Here is a 19,271-nt window from a genome sequence, read left to right on the forward strand (position 1 = left end):
ATAAAAGATGAATTTTAAACGTATTATTTATTTTATTTTGCTCAATCATTACCATTTGTTTCTGTTTTTAGCGCGTAGTTAGATTAGGTTTTGAAGTGCTTTTTTCTTTGTGTTTATTCATTTTTCAGGAAACAATGAGATATTAAATCTTAGAAATTCTGCTTATTTTTCGAAAACTGGATACCGCAATCACTTGCCAAAAATAAGAAAATGACAAATGAATAGACATTAATAAAATTTTCCCAGTAATGTCAAAAAGTTGTAATATCCAACTAAAATGTTGTATCGATTGTCCCTCAAAAACGAAAAGAAATGAATTAATTGATTGCAGTTAATGAGTTAAAATAGAAAAAGTTTTAAATTCTCAGAGCATGAAGAAATCTAAATAAAATGTCCTGCTAATGAAACATATTTCTTATAGATTTATTATATTTCTTATATGTTTATATATATAATATATTTATTATATTTTCATTTCGTCGAATAATAAACTATCAATTCTTTTATCTCCAGAACCACCAGGTCCTCCAGGTCAGCCCGAGGCTGTGGATCATGATCGCGACTTCATCAAAATTAACTGGTCTCCACCACTGAAAGATGGTGGATCAGATATTATTGGTTACGACGTAGAACGGCGAGACACAAAACTTAATCGTTGGGTTCAAATTAACAAGGACTTGGTAAAGGTAAGATAGAACACAACATTAATTGCTCAGTTTGATTGTTTTGTATGGAATTAAAAACCATTCTTTTTATTTGCTCTTTTCGTGCAATGATCAGCATATCAGTCTTATAATCTCGAGCATCGGGTTCAGTTCCTTTTGAGGGCAAAGTGATTTTGTTTTTACAAATTTCCATTCACCCCCTCCTAAAAAAAGAAAATTAATAGATCATCTTTGCAGGTAAAATTTAAAATAAATTGTCAATTCGATTTTTTTTTATCATTCAGTCGTTGGTTTTTAAGTCTAAAAGGGGCTTTGTCTCTGAAAAACTATTGTTTTCGTTTAGCAATTTTGCGTTGGTTCACTATAAATGTCCGTTTCACTTTTCAAACTGTTGCCACCAAATGTTAGAGTCCTGCATTATATTTGAAGAAAGTAAATATGCATAAATTTATGTATATTTCTCGCACTGTGATAAAACAACGATACATAGAGCCATCGAATTTTGAATGACGTGATCCTACTGCGAATATGAGCATGTGGAAGCCCAAATTTGAAATTTGGAATTTGCTTTATTATCGATTTCATATTTTGTAAATATTTAACGAATTTTTGATTAACAAACTCAAGGATTTCAAAGCGAGCAATGGCAACGTTGTACAGAAGAAACCTTTTTATCTCCAGCGCGCGAGATTGTGTATCGGAAATTCTAAAGATATGCTCAATTTAAAACTATTTTGGGGTATTGCTCCTGAACTGAATTATATGTTTTAATTGCAAAAAACGGGATATTTAATAAATAAAAGTAACAGACAAAATGTTCAAAAAAACGCCCCTTTGGACGCAATTTAAAATCTGAAACCTTTCAGATTTTTATCTCTTTATTTATTTTTTTTAATTTAATTTTTTTTTTGTGAATACATTGGTATTAAAATAATGAAAACACTTTTTTTTTTCATACTTTTAGTTATCTGTATTATATTGTCATTTATAGTTAGTCATTTCCTTTCTATTTCTTTACAATATTTTTTTTACTTCGGATAGTTAATGCATAACATATTATTAAACGGCCATCTTACTTTTTCAGTGAGCCACATATCTTTATGTATTCATCAAAATAACTAACTTCAACTAGATAAGAAGAAAGAAAACTCAATGATGTTGGTTCGGTAACAATTTTTATTTGGGAGATATTCCTCCCGGATGAATTTCAAATTCTAAAACTTAGTGTACCCATGTGTTTTGAATAAAACTTAACATCGTGTGATATAACTTTTTATGAATAAAAATTAACTATCAATATTATTAATAACAAATTTTTTTAATCAATTATATCTTGATTATACTGATCAATTGCTGATTCAAGTTTGGCTATCAGCCTCCAATCAGCAAAGTCATCATCGAGCCTCTAAAATTTTAACAGTCCTCAGGGGATCCATACCGACTCCATTGGTTATGTCGGTCTAGATAATGAAAATTAATTAAAATTATTAGTTCGCTTGTGAAGTAAACAAAATGTAGATCTGAAAATAAATTAATGATGTTTAGGAAAGACGATATTCATACCTTCTTTTACTATGTTGTGCAAAATCATGTTTCTGTTCAATTCTCTCATGTTTATCTTCCTTGCTTTTAGGAATCTTTAAGAAAATATTTATTACGGAACTGCACATCGCGATTTCTCATATCATTTACAAATTTCGCATTAAAAATTATAAAATAACTTTCTTACAGGGAGCTCAATATACAGATCACACAGTAACTGACGGCCATTTGTATGAATATCGAGTCATCGCACACAATGTTGCTGGCTCTAGTGAACCTAGTGCAGCTTCTAAACCAATTCCTGCGAAACCAATGAAAGGTTTGTTGCATACCCTCCTCCCTTCAGTATTCTCATTTGAATATCATTTTCTTTGTAATATATTCACAACTTATTTAAATGTGTATTCGTAGAAAAGCCCAAGCTTCATCTGGATGGTTTGTACGGAAAGTTGATTCGCGTCCGAGCTGGAGATCCAGTATATATCAATATTCCAATGACTGGATCACCTGCACCGACCGTCAGGTGGACATTCAATACACAGCATTTGCAGGATACGCCTCACACCAGGCAGGAAGTAGGGGACGAATATATCAAACTGACTATACCCAAGTCTGAAAGATCTGACAGCGGTGTGTACAACATCACAGCCAAGAATGCTTATGGAGAAGATTCTGCAGACATTACACTTTTGGTATACGGTAAGAATTAAAAGATATTCACTTTTCTTATGTGAAATTGTCTTTTATCACAATAGCGCTACATAGGAACGAAAGCAGGTAAAAAGTTTGGTAATGATATAGTATGCGATGTACCATTTTTAGTTTGTTAGTTACTTCTTAGAAAGCACCGTAAAACCGCTTTTTTTTAAATGTGGAAAGCTATATAAATAATTAGGAATACAGGCGGCTCTCGACGCTTGCACATAATTGATTCCTGAAAATGTGTGTGAATGTTCGAAAATATAGAAATATAAAGTAAGAATTATATTTTAAAATATTTATTTATCAGTAATCTTATTTATTTGTCAATATACATATTTAAGTTAATAAAGCATGCTTGAGCGTTTTCGGGGTTTTTCTTTTAAGGGCTGTTCAGGAATTAGTTGAATATAACCCCCCTTTTTTCCGAGCTCTCATTATGTTGTCAAGAACATTTATGTCAAGAACAACCCCTATATGTTCTTGACATAAATGTTCTGCATTGGGATCCTATTCTTCTATGATAGTAAAAAATTTGTCAAGATGCATGAAATCTTCATCTGTATTTGTGATTTTCATAGTCTTGACGATTTTATCAGCTTTTTCCCCCTCATTTGTACTGTGCGTTTCATTGAACTCTTGCTGCTCAATTAAGTATTCATTTGACAGAGATACTGAGATTAAACCTGTTCATTAACATTTTCTTTGTTGACGTCCAAGTTTAGTTCATTCGTTAGGCTAGTTCAGCTGTGATAGTTTTCTTTGTTTCTTCAAAATTTATAAAATCACTCATCATTTGTGGACATAATTATTTTTAGGAACTTTTCATTGGTGACCTTTTTATTTTATCTTAGGAGTCTCCAGTATTATTTATTTCTCTCTATGTATTATATAATATATTAATTATATATTGCATTTATAGCTATTCCAAAAGTCTCTTAATATAGGTTTTCACCTCATCACTGATCATTAAGATTAATGTTAACATTTTGCAAAATTCCTTTCAACATTTAAATACTCATTTTGATACAACTAAAGCTTTGAAGGAATTTTTGTTTGGGATTCAGTTTTAAGATCTGATCACTGCAAAAAAATTCTCAATTTAATACAAATAATATAAATCGAATGAATGTTATTTATTATCTGTATTAAAAACGAGGCTTTTATGAAACATAATGGAATATTTATTATTTGAACTATCCACGAACATTCCAATAATATCTAAATAATGGATCTCGGGATCTGAAAGATACGTTAAGCATGCCTGCTAAAATTAAAATATGTAGTCGTTTTAATAATTTAAATCATTAAAATTAACATTCATAACAAATGTTATGCCACATTCCCTTATTAGTTACGGCTGTTGAAAAGTGTAAGTGACATTTAATGATTAGAAAACTGAACTATTTTAATGATATATTACATTTATGGCAACCAACTGTCTTCTCAGAATACTAATTAGACACTTTGAATTTATAAATTAAAAACATATATATTGCTTCTGTTTCAGACAAGCCTGGGCCTCCAAAAGGACCTCTGGAAGCAGCAGAAACTACAAATTCCTCAATCACATTAAAATGGCAGAAACCAGATGATGATGGTGGATCTGAACTAACAGGTTTGTCAATCAAAGAAAAAAATTGTATGATTAATCTTAACTATGTAGAGGTTAAGTAGCAAAATGTTTAGGTTTTAAAAAAATGCTGAGGGTTTTTTTCTTTTTTTTTTCATAATTATTATTCTATTCACTTTCCTTTACCTGTTCTATCTTTATCCTCTTTAGTACAGAGTTCTTTCGCAAAAATAAATAACCTTAAATTAAAAAAATGAGAGTGCGAATTTTCGACTCTTGTGCAAGGCATCACTGTATAATTTTCTTTTCCTTCCCTTACAGACGTAACATTGGTCAGACCTTCCGGTGGGCCCTGGACAATGTTCTTGCAATAACACAGCTATGTGAATGATAGGTTCTGCCACTATTTCTAGCAAGCCGTGCATTTATATTAGGCATTAACTCCCCGAAAGAAAGCGAATGGCATTTTTTCCTCCCAAATATTTACTGAATAGAAAGGCAGAGTTACGAATGGCCGCCTTTTAGACATTCTTTGAAAGCTATTAACATCCTCATGATATTATTAAGTAATTCATTTCTTTGGTGTAAGACAGGGATGTCAAACTCATAGGTACACTTGGGCCAAACAAACAAGGTTTAAATTTAGGCGGGCCGAAAAAGCAAAAAAAAAAAAAAAAAATCAATATTTATAGAAACGTAGACTTATTTCGAATAATACAATAATAAACATATATATATATTTATATAGAAAAGAACAAGAAAAATTTAATGTTTACGTCCTGATACTTGACATCTCTTCTCTGCTATTATCTTTCTTATTTCGGGAGAAATTTTGTTTGCAGTGATAACTTTCAACGCTGACCCAAGGTGAGCATCATTAATACGGTTTCTAATAGGAGACTTATTACCTTTCATGACTGAAAATAACTGCTCGCGCCGATAAGTGCTACCAAACATGGAAATAATTTCATATGCGAATTTTCGAGTATTTTCAAACCTGGCTGGTAAATATTTGTAAAATTCAGGCATGCCCACTTCAATGAATTTTGCTTTCAAATTTGAGTTGCATTGAATCTCGATCACCTCCATTTGCATATGGCTGGGTACTGAGTCAATACTTATTGAGAAAATCGAAGAAAACAAAAAAAAAAAAAAATTGTCTTCGAGGGAACTAAAATCATTAAACCTCGTTTCAAATTCAGTTGTTAAATTTGCAATTTTTTCTGCGTATTTTTGATACGATCAAGTATCATCTAAACTTGATTTGTTCATGCTGCACGTCGGGAAGTGCGTCAAATCTTCATTTTTAAATTGTTTTTCCCAAAGAACTAGTTGACATTTGATTGCTTTAATTATGTCAAACATGTTCGTAATGATATGATCTTTTCCTTGTAACGATAAATTTAAATTGGTTAAGTGTTTGGTTATATCAACCAAGAAAGATAAATCTTGTATCCATATTGGATCGTAAAACAAACTTACGTCTTGAGTTTTCGTTTTTAAAAACTGACATATTTCTTCTTTCAAAATCCCAGAATTATTTGAGAATCTTGGAGCAAGATAACCAACGTACCTCGGTATAGTAGGACAAACCCGAGTATTCTCTATCTAACTCACTTAAGAAAGCAGTGAATTGACGCTGATTTAAACCTCGAGATCTTATAAAATTTATAACTTTTTTTATATATGACAAAACATTCTCCATATTAATCAAAATCGTAAAAACAACCTTGTATTTAGCGTTTTCTCCATATTTATTACTTTCCAGCATAGAAATTCTTGATGTATAATACAATGCATATGATGAATGTTTGAACTGTGAATTTCACTAAGTTTTTTTCTTAGTAATGCTATGAAGCCCTTGTTTTTCCCGGTCATTGATGGAGCGCCATCTGTAGCTACAGAATTTAATTTTGCCAAAGGTAGATTGTATTTCTGCAGAAGTCCAAAAACACAAATATATCTTCTCCTTTGGTAGTATCAGGCATCAGTATTAGTTCCAGTAATTCCTCAAAAATGTTAAAATTCTTGTCACAAGAACGAAGAAACACTGCTAATTGAGCTTTGCCAGTAATGTCCGTGCTCTCGTCACAGGCAATGGAGAAACTTTCGAAACTAGATGATTTTGCTTTGATCTGATCACTTAAATTCGCGGCTAAATCAGTAACTCTTTCCGCAACTGTATTTCGAGACAATGAAATTGATTGAAAAGCCTTCACATTTCCAGGACAAACAATTTCTCCAGCTTTCATTAAGCATTCCTTGATGAAATCACCGCCAGTAAAAGTCTTCGAATGTTTAGCTATCAACTCGGACAAGACGTAGCTTGCATGTACCGCCGCTTCACTTTCTTGCAATACTTTACTAAACATGGACTGTTGCTCTTTCACTCCTAACTTGAGCTCTTTCAACTTTTCTTCTCTCATTAATCCTTCGTAATTGTTATATTTCGATTTGTGTTGTTCGTAATGACGTTTAATATTATATAACTTTGGTACATTAATAGTATTATTACATATCAAGCAGATTATTTTATCTTTTATTTCACAGCAAAATTATTCTAATTCCCATTTTACTTGGAATATTCTATGTTCGTCAGCGATTTTTCGTTTAATTTTGCTACCACTTGGTTTTGATATAGACATACTGAATACAAAGGGCTGGAATAAACACGGTTAACGTTAAAAAGTTAACAAAAATTTATTCTTTCCACAAGAGATAAATCAAAATGCTGAAATATTTCTTCAAATATAATCTAACAATATCACAAAATGTCAAACTTTTAGCAAAAATCAATTCAAAACAGAGAAACTAATTCTATCTCACAGCGAAATCGCTACAAATCAATCACAGCATTAAGTAAACAAACAGTTCGCTAGAACTACAGCTACTATTGAGATGAGTTGTTTGTTCTCGGCTTTCATAAGCTTTATAATTAATTTATGGAATATACTGGAAACATCTATAAATATCTGGATTTTTGTGGATGGCAACAGCAATTACGAGATATTTATTTATTAGGTATTAAATGCACGCGCTGTTCTATTTTTAACCTTCCAACGCAGCTGTCTTTTCAAAAATCGTCTGCGTTGCTAAGGCAACATGAAGAAAATCTAATTACAATTCTAAATAAAAAAAAACTAAATAAATAAATAACTATGAAATCCGTAACAATATGAATTAAGTAATAATTAATAATAAAGCAAAGTGCATGCACATGCATGCACCAATATATCGTACAAAACTATGATTGGAAAACTGAGACCATGAGTTCGGCCACATTCGGCTATCGTTGGATGCGTACAAGTTCTGAGTGCACGTGTCCCCCAAAAGCCGAACGCAAGCTACTCACACGCATTTGTAATTTAAGTAGTGTGTGTGTCAGCTCGCTGTGAGTAAGCTAACAACACTGAATAAATTATCGTTAATTACTTAGCAGTAAACATATCATTTTTTTTTCTTCGTCGATATGTTATTTTATTATTATATATTATTATTTGCCGATATATTGGCCGGGCCGCAAAAATATTTGTTGTGGGCCTCATGCGGCCCGCGGGCAGCAAGTTTGACATCCTTGGTGTAAGAGAATATCAACCCCCTATTCATATTTTTATTTATGATAAAATTATGTATATAAATTTATTAATATATTTTAATATTATTATATAGTTGAAAATTTGTTTAACGATTAAACCTTAAATTCTTGTGTCTTAAAACTGTAGTGCATGAAATTAAAATTAATTTTATAGGTTACAGTTGCTTGTGGAAGACGAATTGTCTCTCAGTACCCCATTCTAAGATTATGCGTTTGATGAAATTATTCAAACAAGCTCAGATAAGAAACATATAGAAAATATAATTGTAAAATTAAATCAATTTAATTTTATGTTTAACCCAATAGTAACCCCATAATTAGTATACACTTTACGTATATTACATCCTAATTAGCTTCTTAAGGTTCAGTTGGGGAATACCGAGTATATTAAAAGTTATCAGTGCTTATAGATTTATGGTCAGGATTTGTCGGTGAATCTTATAAGAAGATGATGCAATAAAATAGTGACTTCTAAACAAATATATCAATAATTTTCTTCCGGGATCTTTTATAACTTTGTGATTAGAGTTTGAAATCTAAACTCTAATTTAGAAAGTCATTAATAGAAAGTTTTCTATTTCGAAGTGAGCTGCTTTTCCATTTACCTTTCTTCGCGTAAAATGTAATTAATTAAAAAACTTCATTAAGGAATATAGTTAAATAATTTAAATTGCGTTAAGTAACTCATAAACCAATTAATGATAAGTTTATGAAATTAAGTAAATTCTCTCAAACCTATATTTTGTATTGAAACGCTTGAGTCAGAATAATAAAAAATATAAGATCACCTGAAAGCCTTTAATTTGTCAAAACAGTGTGAAAAAATTTTTAGCACGGAAATTATCAGAACGAATTTTGGATCATAACTTACTTCTATCTTATTATTGCAGGTTACATCGTGGAAAAATGCGAGATTGGAACTGATAAATGGTCACCGGTCGGTGGTTATTGCCCGAACACGACTTTCACTGCAAAGGGTTTGGATGAAGGCAAACAATATAGATTCAGAGTGAGAGCTGAGAACATTTATGGTATCAGCGATGCCATCGAGAGTAAACCGATTACAGCTAAAAATCCTTTCGGTGAGCATTTTTCTTCACAACCCAGATACTTTATTTTCGTTTTTTCCCCACTCTTAAGTTTTGCTTTTCCTTTATATCTGGCAAATGTACTTACGTTATTTTCAGGTGACAAACTTAATTTTTTCTCTGTCGCTTTCAGATCCACCAGATCCTCCCAGCCAGCCTAAAATTCTCGACCATGGACCAACCTTTGTCTCACTTTCATGGCAACCTCCTGCTCATGATGGTGGAAAACCCATAACAGGTTAGACAAAGTTTAAGAAGTATATATATATATACTAGATATTAATCAGGCCTCATCAACTTATGGCTCCCTGGTCACCAAGTGACCCATTTCATAATTTCATGTGACCCACTTCAGTTCCGAAAATAAAATAGAATACATATAAATAAATTATAAACCATAAATATGAAGCGAGTACTCTTAAATACATAAATACATAAAAATACATAAAATACATAAAAAATAAATATAAATACATAGATTGCGATGTAAATACATAAGAAAATAAGCCTAAAATAACTAATAACACTTCCGTTTTATTATAAAGATGCTTTTTAAAAAGCATTTTTAAAGCGAGCATTTTTAAAAGCTGTAATATAATTTCAAGAAAGAATTAATAAATTTGACAACGCGATCTGTAATACATAATTCGAAAAAATTGGCTTTACCGATTTGTACGCATTCGATTCGACTTTAAATTTGAGCAAATATTTTCGTGTGAGCATATAATTTATTTTAAGTAAGAACAGGAGCAGCTTAAACTACCAAAACTTCTGGTGCTTGCATTCATCTTAAAACGACTTACTTAAATAAAAATTAACCAGACTTAAATAAATTGACGTCACAAGTTTCTTATCATGGAAATCATTAATATCGATGAGGAAAAGAAAGTTCATTCATGTATGTTTGTTTTAAAAATAATTATAGTTTTCATTTCAGTTTTTGTGCTTAAAGTGTGTTGTAATTATTTTCTCAATAGAACTGATCTTATTATTTACCAAGAAGGACTGTTCTAAAATGAAAATGCCAGTGACCCGAAATATCTTTTTAATACGCACATTTTGGCTAATTTTGACCGGCAACCAGAAAAGGTTGTAGGCGCCTATTACGATGCATGGTGTAGGAGAACGTTGGCCACGCATTTTACTTCCTTAAATAAATAGAACAAATAGATAAATAAATAAATAAACATAATAGTGACCTTATACATGCGCTTTCAACTATAAAGTTTCTCAAAATGAGGTAAAAATTTATATCGAATCATTTCATGCAGCATTAGAAGTAGAGGGGTTCTTTAAATGCAACCCTAGGTCAACTAGGAGCAGGAACCAGAATATGATCTTTGTTTATCAAGAATTCTGATTAGTCAAATGTTCATTATTTTTGAATAAGTTCCAAACTTTCATACTTTTGGATGCAAAATTCAGAGAGATATCCAAGAATGGATTTAATGGTCTAGATTTTTTTTCGAATGATTTCTGTAGGTTTTGGCCAAGTTTAATAAAAATAAAATTACAAAACAAATGGTACTTGTTTTGGTAATGTATTAACAATTTTACTAATTAGAAGGTTTTGGTTTTGAAAGAAAATATAAAAAGTTAATTTTTGTATTTACAGAACGAAATATCGCATGCTGAAAGTAATTCCCTAAAGTTTTCTTGCTTATTATGGGAAACTATGTAACCGGAATTAGAGTTACCCTTTCTGATGTCGTTCTGAGTTATTGCATTTTATAAATTTTAACCTGTTTTTATTTAATTCGGAATTTTACATAACATTTTTCAAGAAGAGTCAGATAGGAGTAATAATTTCATTATTTCTGGAAGAAATTTAATGAAAATATAAAGTTAAAATAATTACAGTCGTAAGGAGTATGAGAAGGAGGAAATATGATGATATATTCAAGGAACATTGCTCGTTGTTCATGTTTAGCCAGAAATTAAACACAACTGTTAATAGAACTATTGCTGACCAATAAGTTCTAATAATAATTTAGTTATAAAATAACTAATTATTTCTAAGAACAATGGAATATGCATTTAAATATGTGCATTTAAATAATATAGAATTTTGTTTATGGGTTCACAGAAATCATTATACCAATCACATTAATATTTATCACCAACTAATTAAATATACAAGGAAGTTTTTTGCATAGATAAAAAATTGCTTATATATTTAAAAATGCTTTCAATATTTAATCTCTTAATTTATTTCGTTTTAGTTTTATATCGAAATTTAAAGAAAAAAACAAATATAAATCAGAGGTTCTGATAAGTAGTTGAATGAACTGCAATAATTTACGTATTGTTTTTGTATTCCATTGTTTTTATATTGTTTTACTTTAGTTTTACAAAAATTAATTAGACATATGAAGCAAGGCACTGTACAGATTTCACACTAGGGAATACAGCCTGTAAACATCTTTTCCGAATATCTTGGATATGAATGCAGAGAAACATTTATAACTATCTGTATATTTCAATAAATATTTTTACGCTGTTTTTAATACATGACAGGTGTTTATATGTGTACACAGATGTATTTGAAAGCTTTCTGAATATATTAAGACATGTTACATTGAAACATAATTGTCATCATTTGCATTGGGTCTTCCTTTGTTCATATTAGGCTACCTGGTAGAGAAGAAGGAAAAAGGAACTCAGGAATGGGTTAGAGTTACTCAGTTCCCTATACCTACAACTGAATTTGTTGTACCAAGCTTATCAGATGGCCAGACATATGAATTCCGTGTAATGGCTGTCAATGAAGGTGGCATCAGTAAGCCAAGCAAACCAACTGGCCCAGTAATGGCTGTTAGGAAAATGTGTAAGTATAAAAATGCTTTATATATTTCAGCTAATTAGATAATGAGAATAAATTTTAAAAGTACGTGCTTTGTTATCGTTTAGAATACGACAGTGAATGAGAACTTTTCAGGCGCAGGTGCAGGATTAATTTTGAAAGTTTAAATATAAATCCTTCTTGAAGAAGATTATATATTTAAACCTTCGAAACTACTCCTACAAATACATGAATATTACTCTGATTCTTGTTACCTTAGTACTTCTAATAATTACTAAAAGCATTAGTCAGCGGATTATTGAGAACATTCTGAAAATCATGGATCGCCTAACTAAGATGTTATCAAATTCTGGCACCATTCCACTGCTAATATTAGCTACGAATGAAAGAAAAAAAGCTGTTCAAGTTTACCATGCATGTTTAACTCATCAAATCTAATTTTCTACCACGTAAAGGACTTTTCACTTTTATTACGTATGTAGTTCTCCAAAAGACGTGAAATTCTGCACAGAAAGATGGCTTTTAGATTCGTTACACACGAAAATTTCTGCCAACTCCTGAACAATGAGTTATTGGACTGATGAAAGGTGTAAAAAGATTTAGTGCAGGAAAGGAGAAAAGTGCTTATCTCAAACGTTTTGAAATCTCATCTGACTGACTGAGAATTATGCAAATTATGGAAATTTTAAATGAATTACGGCTTGTTTTAAATAGAATCTATAAACGTTTCGAATTTAATTCTGAAAAGAGTATCCCATATAGTTGGTTATTGTCATAAAAAGGGAAAATGGTTTGCACTCTTTATCCACGAATCATTTTACTAACGCAATCCCATTAGTGTCGGCGACGATAATTTAACTTGCGAACTTAGTAGAGAATAACTCAGTAAAAAGAAACGTTGATAATCGCAGTACTTTTGCAATACATTGTAATAATTTTTTCAGTATTTTTAAAGCTACTTGTTTGTATTATTTCTTTCAATAGAAATGAAGTTTAAATACGATAATATCCAGTTTTAGTTTTCTTGATAGTAAATTTTTGAAAGATACATTCCTATCATTTAATCATTTGTAAGAGTAATGTTTTCAGTATACTAAATCAGTGCTCTTAAACTCGCCAGGGCTCCGAAGCGATTTTATGCGGCCTGCGAGTACGTTTTAATATGTATTTGTTGCAAATACGATGCTTATAGTTTAGAGACATAAAGATATGAACTGGGCTCATGTGCGCGACTGTTGTTGAAAGAAAAAAGATATAATAAATAGGTTGGGTCGTTGCCACTGTATACTTACCTGTGCACTAGGCAGCGTGACTAAGGTAAGGTAGGAGAATTACCCAGGGATGGTACAATTAGTAAATTTAGTTTGCCAGCTGGACAACGTATAGCGCTCCAGTATTATGAAGTGTTTCCGATTTAGGTGCTTATGGTATCCCAAGTACATTAAAAGTGGAGTCATTCGGTGGTTACTGCGACAGTTTATTTTGGAATTATCTGAAATAAATGTCACTACAAAATTTATTATTTAGCTGTCAATAAAATTGAATTACAAAGTGTAGTAAAAAGCATCTTGCAGATAGCAAACCTTAGATGTCGGATAGAGAATAAATATAAATTTGAATTTTTTACATTGCGTTATTATTATTATTATTATTATTGTTTATATATGTTTTGATAAATATTTAGTGAATGCAGTTTTAAATTTAATTTAATCTTTTATGTTTAATTAAAACTGTCTTAAAACTTTGTTAACAGTTTTTCCTGGCATGTCATCTGCTTTCAGATCATGCATGCGGCCCACATGCAGTTTGAGTTTGAGACCACTGTACTAAATGATTACCGATGATCCAATGCAAGATAAATCATTCATAAGTTTAGAGAAAAACAAATCTGAAATTTTTAAACATCTGATAATTTCATAGTGCATTATCGTATCAATACCGTATGATGTTATTTATTTTACTGAGTTTTAGGGAATCGATATCCAAAGTGTAGCGAAGCAAACCATACAATGAAATCGAAACATGTAATTTTATCTTACAGATCCTCCAGAAGCGCCAGAAGCTCCTCATATTGATAAAATTACAAAAGACTCCGTTACATTATCGTGGGCCAAACCGAATGATGGCGGAAGCAAAATTCTTGGATACTACATTGAGAAGAGAATGAAAGATGCTAAAGAATGGGATATCATAAACAATATTCTTCATGTGGACAGGATTTTCACAGTAAGGCAACCATATTACTTCTATGCAATTCAGTAAAAGCCTCTTAATTCCAGCTAAAATCGAACTGTAACTAGTTGTTAATAGTAAGCAAATTAATAAAATAATAAGAAGGAAAGTTTAGCTTTGACATTTTATAAAAGAAAAATGAAGATTTAATTAATTACTCAAGAGAATGAAAGCATTAAGTTAATTCGCTAAGGTAAATTATATTTCTTATTTTTCAAATAGGTGCCTGAACTGACAGAAGGTAAGGAATATGAATTCCGTATCATTGCTGTCAACAACATTGGCGAAAGTCCGCCCAGTAAACCAAGCGCGATGGTACTAGTAGAAGAACAGCCTGGTAAGTTTTCAGCTTCCTTAATTGAAAAGTAGCTAAACAGTATTCATAATAGCTGAAGTCAATGAACATGATCTAATGGCAAAAATTATTTCTTGCATCGTTAGACAAGCCAAGGATCGATGTAGGAGCTGTTAAAGACATTGTAGTGAAAGCTGGAGAAGAATTTTCTATTACAGTGCCATTTACTGGTTTCCCCAAGCCTACTGCGACCTGGACAAAGAATGATAAGGACATTGATGAAAAGGATCCAAGGATTTTTGTGAAGGTAATAAAAAGATCAAATTTTAAGTACTTATTAGATGAAATAAAAATTCAGTATCAATTTCAAGTATTGAAATACATGTATATATATATATATTCAATTTTTTAAAAAAATTTTATCCTTCGTGGTTAACAAGCCTAAAGCCTAAAATTTAAAGAAAAAACTTTTTTGAAATTAAATAATGGAAATTGCAATAATACAAAAGTGGAATGATCACGGGAAATTGTAGCTGTTCCTGAAGGAGCTGATCAGAATTCTACATGATCAACAAATTTTCTAAATTTGTTTCTAGAAGAATTTTAAAAAAATTGAATAATATATTAGAGCACTCTAGCGGTAATAATTAAAGATAAAAACTAAAATCCATTCCAGAAACGTTTATACTCCAAGCGAACAGAGCAAACAAAGCCAATGTCTAATTACAAATAACCAAAAAATGGCAAATAATACGAAAAACCAAAATGTTTTATTTAAAAACAAATGCTATTGTTTGAGCCGTATTATAGATCAAAAACTTAAAGTTACAAAAAGCGCAAAAAGAAAAGACACTTTTAGCCATAAAATAATAAAAGGAAAAAGCAATGCTAGCCATACAAAGTTTCAACATACATGTAATTGTTTAATTTATGCCAAGATAAAAAATAATCTGTAAAGATAAAAAATGGAATTAAAATGTAATTTTTCAACATTTAATTTTACAATTTCAGATTGGCTTTGTTTTCTCTGTTTATTTCGGAGCAGATTTATTTCTGCAGTGGAATTGGAAATTTTATTTTTAATTATTAGCTTTAAAAATTTATAAATATTATTCGTATTTTAATAACTTTCCAGAGATAAATTCAGAAGAGTGGTTAATCATGTAGAATTGCAGTATGTTCCCTGACGAAGAGTACAATTTTGAATCCTTCCATTTTTTTGCATTCTTGCAGATTGCAGTTTCCATTATTTAACTGTTTTCCAATTTTGTCCTTTGCCTCATGGGCTTGCTAATCATGAACAACAACAAATTTTCTCGCTTCGTCAGATTATTTCTAGTAGCGTTTAGTTCAAAATTAATGGAATTTGTTTTTATTTTTGAATTTTCATTTCTATTGTTTCTATTACATATACATGCTCAAAATACCATTTTTAATAGTTTCCTAGATTTTCGCTCAGACACATGCCAATATCTGTTACGATATTTAATTTCTTAAGAAGATCTTAGATAATAAATAAAATCATCTAAATAATGTGTGTATTTACCAATAATCCTATTACATAAACATAATTTATAAAACAGAAACATATTTAAAACTAAAAGTACTTGATACAGCTAGTGTTTAAAAATATCAATAACTTGTATATATGATAGACATATTTAGAGTTAAGGTACTTGAAAGAACCGTGTTTGGGAAAAGCAAAATCTTCGCAGAAGTGTAAGAACTCAAAATTCTAGCTCAACATGTCAATTTTGAAAATTTATCCCATAATAAATGACACGAAAATTGCATTTGCTGGAACACTACTCTGAGTAAGAGTCTCATGTTCAGATCTGGAGGGCTTCAGTAGCACTCAGTCGAAGCACTCAATGAAACGCCCCTCTTTCTCATTGCTGCAAACAGTAACTCACCGTCGCACTCCAAATAACAATCTGGAACGGTTGTCGGTAAAAGCAGACCATCATTCTGAGAGAAAATATAAATTCGTACTTTGTCGCACTCGTTGTTAATGGTTCGGATCGTAAAGTGATATGTCTGATGATTTTTATTCAAAGATAATCAACTCCTTCCTTTTATGTCATAAAATAAATAGACACTGTAATGTAATTTACGAAGCAGTTTCACTTAGGACAGGACCGGACAAAAGCCGACTGCATGCCGAACACGAACCTTTTAAACTGTTTAATCCGGCCCGTTAAGAATTCTTGTATAACGAGATTTTCATCTCGTTACTACTCCAAATCAGCAGAACAAGTGTGTATATATTATTAAAGTGTAAATGCTCATATATACGCATGACTGTTTTAGCAATTTACTTAAAATGAAAACACTAGATATACTAGAACGCATGTGCATCCACCAGAGAGTATAGTTCTATAATTTCTAACAGCTTCAATTCAGAAACTAAACAATGAAATATGGATATTGTTGAGAGAAAAAAAAAACTGATCAGGAAAAGAGAGCTTAGGAAAAGAACATCACAGCTTTAGATTTTCATCTGAAAATGAAACAGTTTACATGCCAGTTATTTGATGACCAATAGGAGCAGATTCTATTTTTGGCGTATTTGTAATTTATTTTCAAAAAGTTGTGATTTTTTAATTTTAACTGTAATTTTCAAAAAATTTCTACCGGGAAGTGGTATTTTTCCATTGCGCCCTGCAACAGTAGAGGTACCTGAAAGGATTGTCCCTGCCCTGCTTGCATGATGCATTTAAAAAGATCTTTTGGCCTGCGGTTAAAAGTATTTGCCCATCCCTGTCTTAGAACGTCCTGCAAGAATGCATTCCTCTTCTTAAATATATAGTCTTTATGTGTTTTGCTATATATAATTTATCTAACCAAACCTTCCTTCGTTTATATTTTTTATTCCTCAATTTCAGTATACTCCCGCCGTCAATGCGAACACCTCTCTTAATTACGTCTCATTATTATCTCCTCTTTATTCTTATCAGTCTTTTTTCCCTTCTTTTTTTCTCTTTCTCATGTCGAAAATAAACTAATCATCAAATCTCAGTTTAACACATTTAAATTAAGTTAAATTCTTTAATCTTTTCTCTCCTCATTATGCTAATTTGTTTGTGATATACTCATCTCTGCACATTGTCGTCATCTACCCATCTCTGCACATTGTCGAGTTTATACACTTACGATATATATTCTCAACATGAAGAATAAACAATACACTTATTTCGAAGTAACAAACAAACATATATTTGCATTTTTTCACAGTATACAGCATATTTTTTGCTGGGTCAACTGAAACATTTTTAAGTTCTTAACAGCAGCTTTCCTTTTGACAATACACTCAAGAAGAACCCTTGAGTATCTCTACTATATTTCAGTTCAAGACACGTTCTTGCACCACCACCACGTGCATGCCGTTACTCCTCCGTCCACGCTTTTTTTTCCTCTTGTCGATTGCCTGATTTCCTTTTCTTTTCGGATCTTGTCAAACTCTCCGGCAGGGCTATGTCGATAGCTTTTCAAATGGAGCATATACATGACACAGTTCTCTTTTCTCCGCAATATTTTCCTATTTATGCATTTTATTAATTATACAAGGTAACCAAAAACGTTCTTGCCGTTTTTGATATGACCTGGCGATGAAGTGGTTAGGATGGGAGTGCGGACATTGACCAAGAGTGTAAAAGCGCTTTGCATCGGTATTGCAAACATAACACACAGCGACTGATTGAAATGGACTTGTCAAAGGCGCTTGTTCGTAGTTGTTTTCTGTATGATTTTAAAGTGGGCCAGTAAGCAGCAGAATAAAGTCGCCGAATTTGCCAGTCCTTTGGAGATGATGCCCTTAACGAATGAACAGCTAGGCAATTGTTCCATAAATTCAAGTCAGGGAATGTGTCTCTTAGTGGTGCACCCCGCAGCAGTTGGCCACAAGCGCTGGACGATGAGGCCCGAGAGCACCCATAGAGAGTGACAGTAGTCAAAGGTGTGGTGAGCTTGCTGCACACTTCCAGGTAACTGATGAAATGACCAGACTCCATTTGTATCGCATAGAAAAGGCATACAAGCTGAGCCAAGTGGGTACCCCACTCACTGACCGATGCAAATAAGCAACGGCGTGTCGCTGCCTGTTTGTCATTGCTTACTCGGCACCGCAATGAATCCATATTTGATCTAGTGTTTACCAGCGGTGAAAAGTGGGTCCAGTATGACAAACCCAGGCGTTTCAGACGGGAGTCAATGCCTCACACTGCGAGACCTTCTCTCCACCCACGCAAGATCATGCTCTGTATCTGGTAGACTAGTCACCAAGTGGTGCACTATGAGCTCCTTCCAGTGGGCCAAACCATCACGGCAGGCCTGTACTCGCAGCAGTTGGACCGTGTGCATCAAGCACTGATGCATAAAGAGCCAGCATTGGTCAATCGTAAAAGTGTACTTCTCCTCCATGACAATGCGAGGCTGCCTAGGAAGGCCAGGGACACCATCCAGCGACTAGGCGGGAAGGCACTACCCCATCCACCATACTCCCCAGACCTCAGGCTAACCTAAAGGACCTTGGCAAAAAGCACTGGTTGCCGATGGTGATTACTTTGAGGATTAGCGGTGATTATTATTTGTTTTATGACGTTTTCTTTTTGACTGTCCAAAACGGCAAGAACGTTTTTGGTTAACATGTATATTAAAATATTTTTAACGCAAGCACGCCTCACTTCATCTTGCATTAATAAAGAGGAATATCGTACCAAATTCTCTAAAGCCAATCAAGCCCACTGCCGAGGGGTCAAGTCGCTGAATACCAGTACTTCG

General features: G+C 32.3%; 1 protein-coding gene across 8 annotated transcripts in view; it reads left to right on the forward strand.

Moving 5' to 3' along the window:
* The window catches only part of LOC118198052 (twitchin-like), a 480,648-nt gene that overhangs the window by 330,071 nt on the left and 131,306 nt on the right, over positions 1–19,271 (forward strand). For all 8 annotated transcript variants that reach the window (XM_085825414.1, XM_085825418.1, XM_085825417.1 and 5 more), the window contains 10 exons: positions 514–686; positions 2,397–2,526; positions 2,619–2,906; positions 4,417–4,524; positions 8,965–9,156; positions 9,296–9,400; positions 11,792–11,989; positions 14,007–14,191; positions 14,420–14,534; positions 14,639–14,799. In XM_085825414.1, the coding sequence (XP_085681540.1) occupies positions 514–686; positions 2,397–2,526; positions 2,619–2,906; positions 4,417–4,524; positions 8,965–9,156; positions 9,296–9,400; positions 11,792–11,989; positions 14,007–14,191; positions 14,420–14,534; positions 14,639–14,799 (1,655 nt within the window). The remainder of the gene's footprint in view (positions 1–513; positions 687–2,396; positions 2,527–2,618; positions 2,907–4,416; positions 4,525–8,964; positions 9,157–9,295; positions 9,401–11,791; positions 11,990–14,006; positions 14,192–14,419; positions 14,535–14,638; positions 14,800–19,271) is intronic.

The sequence above is a fragment of the Stegodyphus dumicola genome, chromosome 10, assembly GCF_044657685.1.
Source record: "Stegodyphus dumicola isolate Sdum_Otavi_A_Nest chromosome 10, ASM4465768v1".
In the NCBI taxonomy this organism is placed as follows: domain Eukaryota; kingdom Metazoa; phylum Arthropoda; class Arachnida; order Araneae; family Eresidae; genus Stegodyphus; species Stegodyphus dumicola.